The 15,756-nt window shown below is 44.8% G+C and overlaps 1 protein-coding gene across 1 annotated transcript in view; it reads left to right on the top strand.

The window, feature by feature from the left end:
- stx1b (syntaxin 1B) overlaps positions 1 to 15,342 on the top strand; it is a 65,955-nt gene extending 50,613 nt beyond the window's left edge. Inside the window, exons 6-10 of the mRNA XM_069675952.1 lie at positions 1,599 to 1,707; positions 4,340 to 4,413; positions 5,685 to 5,822; positions 5,913 to 6,023; positions 6,185 to 15,342. Of these exons, the coding sequence (XP_069532053.1) occupies positions 1,599 to 1,707; positions 4,340 to 4,413; positions 5,685 to 5,822; positions 5,913 to 6,023; positions 6,185 to 6,265 (513 nt within the window). The 3' untranslated portion in view covers positions 6,266 to 15,342. The remainder of the gene's footprint in view (positions 1 to 1,598; positions 1,708 to 4,339; positions 4,414 to 5,684; positions 5,823 to 5,912; positions 6,024 to 6,184) is intronic.
- Positions 15,343 to 15,756: the final 414 nt, after the last annotated feature.

Below are 15,756 nucleotides of genomic sequence, written 5' to 3'. Positions count from 1 at the left end.
GGGCATGCTTTTATTTTGAAACATTCACTACCACTCGATTTTCTTTTTAATGGGAAGATTTATATTTTGTCAAAATGTGTTATTGTGAAGGGACGAAGGGAAGGAAGTACAAATAAATATGACATACATATATAAAATAAAGCAGTACTGAACTTAATTTATTTAACATATATTTCAAACAGTAGTGAGACAAAAAGCAGCCATTTCTGTATTTTTGTTTAAATGTCTTATTTTGTTAACTTAATTTGATTTGTACAGTATCTATGATATAGCAGACAGAACTCAAATGACCCGAGAACCTTAAACACATCACATACAGGAAACATCTCCATTGAGAAAATGCAAGTAGGACATCTATTAGTACTAAGAAAATAAACTATTTAAATCATCTTAATACTTAATACAGGAGTATTTTTACAGTGTAGTATACTTTACAGTGTAGTATATTTATACAGTGTAGTATAATTTACAGTGTAGTATATACAGTGTAGTGTATTTATACAGTGTAGTATATACAGCGTAGTATACTTTACAGTGTAGTATATACAGCGTAGTGTATTTGACAGTGCCGTATTTACCTGCAGTAAAGAAACCTTCCTTCACATTGAAACAGAGGAGCAGATATAAACTCTCCTCTCATCTGATCGGTCTGATGTCACCCTGCAGTATTCTGCTTTGTGATTGGCTGCTGCCTCCCCTCTCCTCAGCAGGCTGCTCCCTGCTGCCTCCTGGTGGAGGAGAGGAGAACTGTAGCATCACACCTTACACAACCATGAACATTAACCTCCGCACACACACACACACACACACACACACACACACACACACACATTAACTGTATTAATAAACTGTTAAAGATTAAACCAACCTGCTGATGGTGGTAAAGCTGTGGGATATTTTTCTTTCTGAAGTAAAAAAAAAAAAAAAAAAGCAGCAAAATAAAACTTGAAAATTCTTTGAAATCTTTCATCTTCAAACTTCTTAATCTTTTCTTTTATGGGGGTCCTTTATTTACTTTATGTTTTACTCCATCTTGTCTGTTAACCTGTACGGATAAAGTTTTGTTGATTGAAGCTGTCACAGTTCGGTATCAGTAACAAGTCTGAGTTAAATCCATGTTATTAGAGCCAGTTTAACGTTTAAGTCGTCATGTCGCTGCTAACACTACAATTCAGCTCATGCTGCATTCAGGTACAACTGGGAACAAAGACACACTCCTGGTAGCAGAGTTTATTCTCTCTGGTGGTGAATCAGCTCATGATTTTAACTGTGAAGGACTGTCTGCTGTTTAATACCAACATCTGAACCCTCTTTTCTTCCCCTCTATCTTCTGTCTCTTTTCTTTCCCTCTCTCCGTCTTCTGTCTCTTTTCTTTCCCTCTCTCCGTCTTCTGTCTCTTTTCTTTCCCTCTCTCCATCTTCTGTCTCTTTTCTTCCCCTCTCTCTGTCCTCTCTCTTTTCTTTCCCTCTCTCTGTCTTCTGTCTCTTTTCTTTCCCTCTCTCTGTCTACTCTCTTTTCTTCCCCTCTCTCTGTCTTCTGTCTCTTTTCTTCCCCTCTCTCTGTCTTCTGTCTCTTTTTTGTCTCTTCTGGTCCTGTAGCACTCGACGCTGTCACGTAAGTTTGTGGAGGTGATGACTGAGTACAACACCACGCAGTCCAAGTATCGTGACCGCTGCAAGGACCGCATCCAGAGACAGCTGGAGATCAGTGAGTACACAGAGTACTACACACAACATACTACACACAATATACTACACACAACATACTACACACAACCTACTACATGTAAAACACACAGTAAACTATCTGAAACTACTGAAGAGATTTTCACTCCTTCTTCCTGACGTTTGAACCTGCCGTCTGTGTCTCAGATAACAACAAGGTCAACTTGGTCTGCAGATAAACATCACATTAGAGCACACACACACACACAAACACACACAGACACACACACACACACACACACACACAGACACACACACACACACACACACACACACACACACACACAGGTCTAAATAAGACTAATAAGCAGAACACACGCAGAAACAGGAGAAACAGCAGCACACACAGCTGATTCAGACAGATAAACAAACAGACTGCAGAGGAGGTGCAGATATTTTATTGTCAGCAGTTTGACCTTCACACACACACACACACACACACACACACACACACACTACTTCAGTTTTAAACTTGTGCCTCTCTGCGTTGTTGTTCAGTTTAATTTATTTAATATCACAAAAAGGGAAAATGGTGACAGAGATTTTGTTTAAATCTGAAGGACCCTTTCTTATAACTATTTGCCCTAAAAGCACTTTGAAACAGACGCTAGAGGTCACCTGAAAACAGACTTAAAGGGTGCCTTAATATAGAAGCCATAGGTTACCTTGAAACAGACGCTGTAGGACACATTTACACAGACTCTAAAGGATACCTTGAAACAGACACAATGGCTACCTGAGGGTTCTTCTAACAGATGCTGAACGGTACCTTGAAGCAGAGAACATAAAGGGTATATTAAATCAGGAGCTAAAGATGCTAACTGGTGGAGAAGCAAAGGCGGCCTTTAAAGCGTTTGTATCTGATGACTCAGGAACGATAACTCGTTGGACATCTGTAGGACAACCCTGAAACATCGTGAAAAACGATCTCGTAAGCTAACTGTTGTAAGAGGATACGCTGTTTGTGAAAAGCCTGTAAACAGCTTTTTACTTTTAGGGACGCTTAACAGCGATGCTAACGTTCGGTTAGCCCACAGAAGAATGCATCATGCCTGCACCACTGTTTACACAAAGACACAGTTAAAAGCAATGATGTACAGCAACATGTGTACCATGTGACTCATGTCGGACCATGTGACTCATGACGGACCATGTGACTCATGACGGACCATGTCACTCATGACGGACCATGTCACTCATGATGGACCATGTGGACCATGTGACTCATGACGGACCATGTCACTCATGACGGACCATGTGGACCATGTGACTCATGACGGACCATGTGACTCATGATGGACCATGTGACTCATGACGGACCATGTCACTCATGACGGACCATGTGACTCATGACGGACCATGTGACTCATGTGGACCATGTGACTCATGACGGACCATGTGACTCATGATGGACCATGTGACTCATGACGGACCATGTGACTCATGATGGACCATGTGACTCATGATGGACCATGTGGACCATGTGACTCATGACGGACCATGTGACTCATGTCGGACCATGTGGACCATGTGACTCATGACGGACCACGTGATTCATGATGGACCATGTGGACCATGTGACTCATGACGGACCATGTGACTCATGTCGGACCATGTGACTCATGTCGGACCATGTGACTCATGTCGGACCATGTGGACCATGTGACTCATGATGGACCATGTGACTCATGTCGGACCATGTGGACCATGTGACTCATGACGGACCATGTGACTCATGACGGACCATGTGACTCATGTCGGACCATGTGACTCATGATGGACCATGTGACTCATGACGGACCATGTGACTCATGACGGACCATGTGGACCATGTGACTCATGACGGACCATGTGGACCATGTGACTCATGACGGACCATGTGACTCATGATGGACCATGTGGACCATGTGACTCATGACGGATCATGTGACTCATGACGGACCATGTGGACCATGTGACTCATGACGGACCATGTGACTCATGACGGACCATGTGACTCATGACGGACCATGTGGACCATGTGACTCATGACGGACCATGTGACTCATGATGGACCATGTGGACCATGTGACTCATGACGGACCATGTGACTCATGTCGGACCATGTGGACCATGTGACTCATGACGGACCATGTGACTCATGACGGACCATGTGACTCATGACGGACCATGTGACTCATGTCGGACCATGTGACTCATGATGGACCATGTGGACCATGTGACTCATGACGGACCATGTGACTCATGACGGACCATGTGACTCATGACGGACCATGTGGACCATGTGACTCATGACGGACCATGTGACTCATGACGGACCATGTGGACCATGTGACTCATGATGGACCATGTGACTCATGACGGACCATGTGACTCATGACGGACCATGTGGACCATGTGACTCATATCGGACCATGTGGACCATGTGACTCATGACGGACCATGTGACTCATGTCGGACCATGTGACTCATGTCGGACCATGTGGACCATGTGACTCATGACGGACCATGTGACTCATGACGGACCATGTGACTCATGACGGACCATGTGACTGAGGTGATCCTCAGGTGTTCCTGGCTCTAACGCGCACTCTGTCTCTGTGTTCTGTCTGCAGCTGGGAGAACCACCACCAACGAGGAACTAGAGGATATGTTGGAGAGTGGCAAGCTGGCCATCTTCACCGATGATGTAAGCACTGCACCTGAGCCGGGCTGAGCCGGGTCACTTTAACCTGAGCCATTCTGCATACCGACACTCATTAAACTGTCGGCGATGCAGAATGGCCATGAGGTGCGCTGAGACATCAAGTGAACACGGCCTTTGTCATATCACAGCAGAGAGGATGATGGGAGGAAGTGTGAGATGCTAGCCACTGCACAGGAAGGCTCTTATTTTGGCGGAGTCACCTCATATAATGATTAGCCCCTTCAAATTAAAACTCAAACACAGGCAGGTACAATGCCGCGGGCCACAGCTCAAGTCACCTGACTTCTGGGTCAGGTGACCTGGTGTTTAACTCAACAGCAGCCTGAAAATCAAACATTTCACTGAGCTCCTCTGGTTTAAGCCACACCCACCTGTGATGTCACACTGTACCAACCAGTACACTGTGACCTCAACCAGTAGAGGTCAGCAGAAACAAGGTTTACAGCTGGTGTTCAGTTACTCTGGACGCAGGTAAGTCACTCAGACATTCAGTGACATGTGATCAGCCAAAAACAGGAAACTGGAGTTCAAAGGTCATGAACCCTTTTTTCACTGTATGAATTATAACACTGACGTAAAGATTCCATCCCCTCCAATCAAAGCTCATCTGAACATATAGACTGTATTTAAGAACAGGAAGTAGCCTGAAGATCTAGCCCAGCTAAAATCACAGTTACCGTTCATCTAGCTAACCAAGCTAAGGCTAGCATTAACTGCTGACGAAGCACTCCAGCTCCACCTTCTGGGCCAAATATGGTAACTGCTGGCTACTAAAAACCAAGATGGCGACACCCAAAATGACGAACTTGAGGCTTTAAAACAGTAGCCTATAAACTACTGAACCACCACTTCCTATATACAGTCTATGGTCACTACACGATAATAAGAGCGCTCTGCTTCTGTAATGTAGAGCTCTACAAAATATATACACCATATAAATGATCTTTAATAATAAAGTATGTGGGGTTTCTGGTGTTTAAAGAGCAGTGGTCGTGTAAGTAGTAAGCAGTGACTCACGGCTGAGTCTGAGTGCAACAAAGTGGCGACTACAGAAGCATCATCCTCTATCCTCTGCACCAATCAGAAGACATTTGAAGACTTAACTGACTGGTTTGACATTTCCTTAAAGTAAGACAAAATGGAAATGTGATTTGATTTCCTGGTTTGGGTTGTTTAATTATTAATGTCTGTTTGTTCTTTTCATTTAAACTGTCAGTAAATAATGTCTGTGATGGAACCCGCCCCCTCTGCAGATCAAAATGGACTCTCAAATGACCAAGCAGGCCCTGAACGAGATCGAGACCCGACACACCGAGATCATCAAGCTGGAAAACAGCATCCGCGAGCTGCACGACATGTTCGTCGACATGGCCATGCTGGTCGAGAGCCAGGTTTGTGACGTGCTAACAGTAAAGTGTGTCCTCATTTAAGGTTGTTCAGGCCTCAGGTGTTAAACTTTGGGATGGGTGGCCTTTCTTTAGGGAGAGATGATTGACAGAATTGAGTACAACGTGGAACACTCCGTCGACTACGTGGAGCGAGCTGTATCCGACACCAAGAAGGCCGTCAAATACCAGAGCCAGGCCCGCAAGGTAACGTGTTCCCCATCTGTCCTTTCAGAGAGCGTTTCCTTCCAGGAGATTCAAAAGCTCAAAAACCCACCACACAGTGAAACACAGCACATACCTTCACTGAATGATTCCCTCCTGGTTCCTTCCTCACCCACCCTCCCGTCTCTCTTGTCGCCCTGCAGAAGAAGATCATGATCATCATCTGCTGCGTCATCCTGGGCGTGGTCCTGGCGTCGACCATCGGCGGCACGCTGGGCTTCTAAGACGCTCCGCCTCCTGCCGCTGTGACGACCGACACCGACCGACCGTCCGACCGCCAGCAGAGACAAGAAACACCATCGACAACAACAACACAAAAACTTGAAACACAAATGCAAGACAGATAACCAATCAGCTAGGAGAGATAACAATCCAATCACAGATAGGAGGACACACCGCAGGGTTGGGTGGGGTTCAAAAAACAAAGACAAAAAAAACACTATAAAATCGCCATCACATTATAGCTGACTTAAATACATAACATATACAGAAGAGGGTACAAATAAACCTACTATTTATTACAGATGTACATGTAAATGTATTGAACATATGAAGCAACACATGGGTTAGCTACCTGTAAAAAATATGACCTATAATATGACATTTTCTTCTTTGTTTTGCTTTTTTTCTTATTTTTTAACCGTTTTTTTCATTTTTCGGGAGTCTCCGAGGACAGTGATGGTGACTGCTGCCAGGTGGGAGTTCAGTGGGACGAGCATTCCAGAGCTGACACTTTCTTACTTTGATGCTTTCTCACTTTAATGTCACAGTTTAAACTGAGCACGTTGCTAATAAATGAGCTCAGACGTTCAACTCTGCGCTGCAGTGAGGAAGAGAAGGTTCCGGATCACTGACAGAGCAGAGTGAGGTTTCCGGGATGCTGTCAGTAATGCTGGAGTATTCCTGAATGTTATCAGTAATTCCGGAATGTTCTGGAATACCGTCCTGCTGGACGAGCACCCTCCAGCTTTTGTAGAACCAACTTTGTCCCTGTGTTTCTGGGAGGGAGGGACCAACCTCGCCGCCCTGTTTAGAAGACCTCTCATTGGTTGCTTACTCCTGTCAATCACCTCAGTCAGCCTGTTAGATGAGTTTAGACCGGCATAGCCCGACCTGCCACACGTCATTAAAAACACAAGGACAGAGCGTGACACCCGCCCACTGAACTGTTTCTCACAGCCAGCTGATTGGTTGTGAAAACACCATGTGGTGAGGGGGCGTGTCATTGCAACGTGGCAGGTTTCCCCTTCTTGTCACACCTATCCAACCAAAGAGCAGGGGGATGGAGGGCCTCTGGTTTCCTGGTGATTTAAAATGGCCACCGGCCCAAAACGTGACCTTTGACAGGTGAACGGTGGGAAGGAAGGGGGGGGAGGAAGAGGAGGGTTTACAAGAGGGTGGGAGGAGACGGGCAGTCAATCTATGCAGTTTAGATAAGAGGAAGACGACTTGTCCCGCCTCCCACACCTAAGATAGCCAATGAGGATCAGGGGTTCACATTACAACACGTAGAAATCTATCGCAGTCGAGGCCGATAGTCATCTCCGAGCTGTCACAACTGTTCTTCCGGTAGATTCTTAAAAATGAAGAGAACACATTAAAAAGTAAAGAATACTAAACATTTAAATGTAACGTTTTAAAATGAACAAACAAGCTAGACATCAAACAATCGGGACAGAAGATGCAGAAACTCTGAAGATGCTGGCGTGCCCTGGTTACCTGAGTGTTGTGGTGATATTGTTGCTTTTCTGTTTTTTATGGGGAACATTTGTTGCTTCGTTGTTCCGTGGTGCTGCTGTTTTAGTGCGTGCGTGACGTGTCCCGTGACGTATCGGCCTGACATCATTTAGCGGTTACTGTTTCGTCTGGTTTGATGCATTTGCCTGTTTCCTCCCTGCATCCCTCCGTCTCCTGACTGACTGTGTGTTTGTGGTATTTGACTCGACATATTTAAATGCCTCAGTTGCACAGCTGAACAGGAGAGACATTTCCTGTTGCTGGATTGTCTCTGTGGAAGGTGGAACATGTGACACACACACATTCACATACGTTCACAACGTAGAACACGCATGAACACGTCATACATGTAACGTTTCACTCACTGAATACTCCTCCTGAACAAACACACGCTTTACTTTCCCGTGTCACACATCTTGCCAGTGCTAGTGTTAGACTGGATCGCCTAGCATGCTAGAGCTAGCTTAGCTTGTGTGTAGATCATGTAGAAGCTGCTTGTTGGAGATTGATCACAAGCATTTGCTCTTTTTTTACCCGTGTTTCACACGCTAGCTTTTTCCAGAACACTCACTGCATCTCAAAATGTAGGTGGAGTTTGTTTCGTTAGCTTTCTTTGCCATCTGCAGATGCTAGCAGCTAGTAGGACGATGATTTAGCCAATACAATTAACTTCAAACAAACAGAGATGTGTAATGACAGATCAGATTGCATTAGCGCTAGCGTTAGCAGTTGGCGATATAACTACTTTGTTACATAATATAACATACTAATTTGAAATGAGCCAAACGGAGTTAGAGGTAAATGTTCGTTATCACGTTTGATTAATGCGCTAACCTCAGCACTGCTCCAGATTGGGGCAACATATGTGTGTTGTATTTGTTGTTTCACTGCTGTAAGTCTGTGCGGAGAAGTCACACAGTGTGTTGCCTCAAACTGGACACACAGGGTGTTGGAAATGACTACATGGTGTTGTGACTCTGGCTTTCGATCGGTGGTTTCAGGCTCTGTGATATGGAGGCACGATGCTTCTGTTGAGGCCTACAGGAACAATCCTGCACCGACACTGTCAGGGTAACAACAACCACAAAGACTACCTTCAACTCCGCAAAATCCGACTGCACTACTCCTACTGTCAAAGCAATAAGGTCAGTTTGTTATAGTTAGGTTTCCTTTGAAACAAGTGTTAGATAGCTAGCTCACCATGTTCTACAGTCTGCCCGCTGAATATCTGGTTTTCTAATAAGAGTCACTTAGCAGCTCTGTCCCTCTGACAGCTAACCTCTGACAAGAAGCTAACGTGATGTGTGACAAGTATAGTTAGCAAACAATCAAAGCCACAGCCTGACTAACAATCTTTGTCCAACACAAGATCACGTTAGCTGCTTTGTTACATGCTAATGATGCTAGCTGCCAGGGCGTGGTGACTTTGCTCTGTTGAATATGTGTTTTGTTGGCAGTCATGGTAGTTAGCGCTGTTAGTTGTAGATGTCTGTGATGCTGTGTAGTCGCTAGATGAAATAAAGGATGAGAATACTTTTAGCTTCAGGTTGGAAGACGAGCGCGGAGTCGGGAGCTTTCATTTTATTCTTTGACTTCCCAAAACCAAAACTTCTGTGTTCACCAAAGCTTAGCAAACACCCCCAACCCCTCCAAGCAGCAAAGTCCAATAGATGTTTGTTCACAGTGACTGTCAGTAGATTTAGAAGGATTTAGCACTTTTCTCTGCTGTTGTGTTGTCGACATTCATGGCTATGAGTGGTTTCTAAGTGTTTTTTTAATCGGTGGTACACACTGCGTCTGTCCACCAATGGATAAAATATCAAACGTTCCCCCCTGTGATTCAAACCCAAGTGTGCTTGTTTTAACTACATTTCCCAGGTGTCTTTGGACTCTCTTTGAGCTCTACATTTTGAAAGTTTCAGACACGCATTAAACAAATCCGGGAAACTAAACTGATTCCATACATTTTAACACCACGTGTTTCATTCATCACCTGCCAGTAACGTCGTGAAGTCAGCCACACAATATTTAAGTTATATGTTCTTGATGGTCGATGGTTGTCAAGTTGACGTCACGGTCGTCGCAGTAGTCGTCTAATAGTGGTTAGTCGTTGCGGTGGATATAAATCTGCGATGCAAGGATGCCGTCGTAGCACCAGCCAGCTTGTTGACAGTGATGTTTCTTTGGCGTATGTGTGTTTTTTCTGTCCACTTCCTGTTCCTGTCTGGTAGCCTCCATCAGACCCTGCTGACCCCCTTTACGCAAAGAAAACAGGACAAACATCACAGAACTAGAAAGGCTTCGTGGTTGTTTGTCCGAGTGTTCAGTCCCCCTGTCCTTCTGTCTTCCCACTTCCTGTTTGTGTTGTAGTTGTTTGGTTGTAGTAAAAGACGACATTGAGGATTGGGAGCAGACCCCGCCCATCCTGTTGTGTGTAATAATGATAATAATATTAAAAAAGGCATGCAAAAGCGTTGTGAGGTTTGCATGATGGTGTTTTTTGTACCCCACCCCTTTCCTGGCCTCCATGTCGTGCACTTTACTGCTCATCGGACCTGTCTTTGGTTAGCACGTTACCTGACTGCTTAAATCTGGATCTTTTTATTGAAGCTAAACACGTTAGCTTTGTTTCTGTCGTTGTTGGAGCTGGAATTTTTTAGATGTTTTGGTTAAGGAACGAGTTGATATTTAAACCTGTAAAAGACAAACTTTCCAAAACCCTGCCGTCCACTTGAGCCATTCTGCTTCCCCACAGTCCCTGACACGGACCTCCAAACCTCCCGCTAGGTTTCACTCCTCTGTGACCAGCTGATCTCTGCTTGTTGGCCTCCACGGTTGCATTTGTGTCATGCTTTTGGAGAGGAATTGTCCCTGCAAATGTTCATTATTTATTCTAAGTCTGAAAACCTCTGGGCTAACCTCCCGCCGCCCCTCCACCCGGCCTTGTGTGTGTGCAGCATGCCTCCCTTCCTGTTCAGTCAAACAAGATTGGTGCATAAATGCGTGATTGTGTGTGTGTTTGTGTCGGAGCAGCACGAGTTTGTTTTGATGTGCGAAGCATCCGATGGCAGGTTCACGGGTTTCACAGCCGTTTGATGAATTTGTTTCTTTAAAATTATGACAAATGGGAAGACATCAGAAATCTTTACGGACGCCATGATCACTGTTATTCTATTTATTAAATTCAAACCAAAGCGTTTTCTGCCCTCCCCTCATGTGTTCTCGAAATGTTCGCCGCTAATATCAAAGAGCACAACGCGAGTCAAGTTTACACTGAGATGTTCGTCACAAATGGAGAAAAACACGTATTAAAAAACATCAAAAGCTACCATATCTCTAAAAACAAAAGCCCCGCCCCCCTGCCCACCACCAGCCCTTACTGTATGTTGGTCTGTACGCCAATCAACCCAACCAAGCTACCCAAGAGTTATCTCACGCCACAACGATGTCTGCCTCCACACCCCCTTTCCTTTCTTTCTCACCTGTAGATGTTAGCTTGTGGTCTGATTTAGTGCACTAATATGACGCATAATCATCTGTGAAAACAGTTAGCATACATACGCTTCTCCTCCACTTGAGGCATAAACGGAGACAACGGTGGTGCTTTCTTATTCTATTTATTAATTGCTGTTATTCTTGTTCTTTTGGTGTCATTTTCTGTACAGCTCGTTTATTGGTCTCTGTGTTCACACGTCAGGATCAATGCTGCCCTGCAGGTTTAAAGGATTAGCTAGCTAGATAAGCATCCTGTTTCACGGCTGACTGAAGCCTTTTCTCTCCTCAGTTGTTCGTGTTGAGCTGTGCGATGGACTGCATGTTCCTTGAAAATTAACAGGTTAATTACAATGAAGCAGTGCTAGCTAACAATGCTTCTTTGTAATTGTTCTCATTTTTTCATTTGGTCGCTATGGACTTATTTTCTGTCGCTTGACACTTTACCTCACCTGCACTCCTCCCTGTAGGCACGTCCACACGATTGACAACAACGTAAGGAGGCTAAAGTGATGCTAACATTAACACTAATACTCATTTATTTCTCCGAACCTCAGCGGTTGTTATTAGCAAGCAAATGCTAGTTAGATAATGTTAGCGATGTGAGATATATGTCCATGGAAGCAGCATTAGCATTTGCCAGAAGCAGTTAGAGAAAAATAATCAAAGAAAGTTGTTTATTTAAATGTTCTTACAAAGTCCTGTTGTTCAGGTGAAGGACAGAAAAGTCGACTTGAACTGTGTCGACTGAAAAACGTCCTCTACATCCAGTGCTGTGATAGCTAGCTAGCTAGCTAGCTCCAATAAACCTACAGTGAGCATTGTCCTTCGTGTGAGAAGGGACTGCGGCCTTGTCAACTGAAGTTACATAGGGAAGAATATAAATATATAAATCTACACCAACACACTGCATTTCTATAACTGTATGTATGTGGCTCTGTAGCCATGTCTGCTTCTGTTGGCTGTGTACAGTTTTGTCAGTGCAGGGCGCAGAAAGCAGGAAAAAATCATCCAGAGGGAGTTTGGGTGCAACATCAACACTCCAAAGATTGAATTACCGCTAACCATTAGCCATTAGCCTGTGTGCTGAAGTAACGTATTGTTTCACACACGTTTGAAAAATGACTGGTAGTCTCTGTAGTTTGAGATGATCGAACACACAGAACACGTGGGCACAAGAAGCAGCTCATCTCTCAGTGTGAACCGGCGGCACGACGCCTGCAGACGAGTGTCTGTCTTCCACGTTTGTTTCAGCAGACACCGAGTTCAGAGACTGAGGATTCAAGCTTGTTGTGCTTTCTTGTTCCTTTGATGTCGGACAGTTAAACTCTTCTCTACGATGATTTTTGTCTTCCTGAAACAATTTTCAAAAACCAAAACCTGTTCCGTGCCCTGCTCCTGACGATGCTAAAGGAAACGTTTGTTCATCGTGGCTCCGCCTGCTGTCGGCGGCAGCTACGACTCGATATCAATCCATGTTTCTGTTTTTTTATGTGAAACTTCACCCATAAGTCTCTCTGCTCTCCTCATCTTACGAGACAGTATTTCAGTTTGAATCAGTGTTTTTTTCCCTAGTGGGACGGGTGGGAGGAGTCAGGGGGAGGGGCCATGAATAAAGACCACGCCCACATGGTCTCTGCCATAGCAAGTAGAAAAGACACTTAAATAACGTTGTTATTATCATGATTATTGTTATTATTATTATTATTATTACTACCATAACTGACAAATAAAAATGCAGTAAAACATTTGCAAAAACCCAGAAGGAGAGCGAACGGCTTCACACAAAGTGATCTAACATAAAACATGAGAAGGGAGGTTCTGATTCTATAATAGCAATGATTTAAAGAAGTACAAAGGAGTTATGTTATCATAAATAATAGTAGTAATATTGAATATTGAATGCTCGCAATTTTGTCAAACTGAAACTGGATTCTTTGTGTTATGTAATTATTGTAAATAACTTCAAAGAGAGAAAAAATGACTTGCATGTCTATGTATAAATCTACTGAGATATCTATTCCCGTCAAAGTTGACACGTAGTTCGATCTCTGTCCTTTTTTGCCTCTTTCGCTTCCCCTCCAAACATCACCCGTCCTCACCTCCACCCACCACGACCGTCCTTGTACTCTCTTTGTGGGGGAGAGAACGACAGAGAGGAAGAGAAACATAGCTTCCAGCGTCCTCGTCCGCCATGCTCAGTTCAGACGCTGTGTTTACACCAGTCCGCTGAAATCAGGGTTTCACACGTGTGAGAAGAGAATGCAGACAGTGCAGAGACGCACTGCTGTTCCTTTGATCTCTGCTCGCTTCAGTTCGGTCTGAAATACAAACTCATTTTAAAGGAAATGAAAAGGTCGTGTGTTGGCGGGTAGTTTGGTGTAAACACAGCCACAACCACATCTCTGTTCATCACCCCCGTTCCAGAGGCTCCGCCCACTGGCTCCTCTGATGAAAGTGCTTCCCTCCATATTAGGAAAATTAACCCCGCCTCCAGGGCTTTCCAGGTCACGCCCCCTGATCACTTTAGAAGCCCTGTTAGCGGGTTTCCGAACTCTCTCTCTCTCTCTGTCCGACTCTTTCAACCACCGCTAGCTAGCCAAACAACAAGCCTAAAACGTAGTCTCTTTACCTGCCTGTTTCCCCAGAGTTTAGCCTGATCCCAGTCCCAAAACACAGACAAGCCTTGCCAGTCAGTAGTCAGATACTTAACAGCAAATGTCCAGCTAGTCTGTGCTAATATCAACCTGCTAGCTAACCAGCTAACTGTTTGATTGGCTTAAGCAGCTCGAAGATGCAAAAAAATGTAACATTTAAATAAAGCGCACGTCCATCAGCCCTCGTCTTTGTCTGCGATCGATGTACGACTCAAGATCCCCGTCCGTTTTCGCTATTTAATGCTAACATGATCACAGCTCCATGTTTGGGCTGAAATCACCAGACTGGTTTAAAAATCACATGGTGTGTTTCTGCGTCCGCTCAGCCCTCCACACGCACATCACAGTTCCATCACTGTCTTCCTCCTGCGTTGCTGTTTCCAGTATTTAGTCCTCACCCGTTCCTGGAGACGGTCTAAGCTTCAATTTCTCAAAGGCGTCAAAGCGTGAAGGACGGCTTAAAGTCAAACTAGAACTGGATTCCAACATATCAGAGCAGTTTGTGGATAAAGGAATCAGACTTAAGGCTGACCGCGTCGGCTCTACGCGTCAGCTCTAAGCGTCAGCACCGGGTGGGGCCCGGTCTCTCGCCTCACACAGGCCTAACGTAACAAACGTGCAATATGCAGAGAAACAAGGGCTTTCTTTATGATGCAGGAGCTAACGGCCGCTGAGCTCGGACCTGCTGCAGGAACTCCATTAACAAAATCACTCATTTCAGACGCCACAAACTCAGCACCCTCTGGAGCGTCAGTAACCTAAAATGCTTTAGTTCTTTTTGTGCCGATGGACTGATAAAGACGGAGGCCATTTTGGGGAAAACGGCAGGCGAGAGACGGAGACGTGAGGTCAGAAAAAAATGTCCAAACGTTTAAAAAACAAAAGAGAAGAGGACAGGGCCATCGCTCTCCACACGCAACTTTGACCGGAAATGCAACTTGTGTCCCGTTTTTTTTGTGTGTGTGTATGTGTGCGTAGCGTAATGTAAAAGCGATCTGTCCCCCCCCTCCCCTCCCCTCTCTGCCCCCCCCCTCTTAAAAAAAAACTCCCTCCCCCTCCCGACCCCCCTCCCTCCCCTCCAGCCCTGTCTCCCCCCTCCTCCCCCTCTCTCGTACTGCTGTTGGCTGTTCTGTTTAGTTCATGTGACGTGCCAGTATTCCCCCTCCCCCCTACTTCACCTATTTGCCTCCCCCATCCCCCCCACCCCTTCTCTCTCTCTCTCTCGCTCTCTCTCTCTCCTCCTCCCCCCTCTCTCTCTCTCTTCATGGATCTTTAAGATGACAACTCTATGCAGATGCTGTCTTTTATAAGTGTGTCAAAATTTTAATTTAAAATAAAAACTTAAAAAAACAAACCCTGACAGACATATTGAAATGATAACAAAAAATGAATAAAGAAAAGGATTGTTCAGTGTACTCCTGCTGCCTCTGAGTCTCTTTCATGTTTCACTCGAGCCGTCACGTCTCCTCCTCGGCTCAAAGTCTCGATGAATTGTGACTGTGAACAAACGCCAGAGACACCTTGTTCTTAAAGTGTAATCCTCCTGATCCCGCTGCCTCTGACCTGCAGCCTGTCATTCACCAGCCTGATGATGTTTCACAATAAAACAAGATGAATAAGAAATGGCAAGCAGGCTTTTAATGTGAAAATCCTCAAGTTTCAGTCTCTAAAAACAGACTTTAAATACAGGAAATGAATGCTCTGTGTGTGTGTGTGTGTGTGTGTGTGTGTGTGTGTGTGTGTGTGTGTGTGTGTGTGAAGAGGCTAAAACTTTAGAGCTGGTTAGAATCTGTCCGAGCGTTGAGTCATGAGCTGAACAAAGACTTCAG

Source organism: Semicossyphus pulcher, unplaced genomic scaffold (genome assembly GCF_022749685.1).
Source record: "Semicossyphus pulcher isolate SPU_LCO1_2020_fin unplaced genomic scaffold, fSemPul1.0.p SCAF_25, whole genome shotgun sequence".
NCBI lineage: Eukaryota > Metazoa > Chordata > Actinopteri > Labriformes > Labridae > Semicossyphus > Semicossyphus pulcher.
The sequence above is the reverse complement of the archived record's forward strand: the minus strand, read 5'-3'. Positions and strand labels throughout refer to the sequence as shown.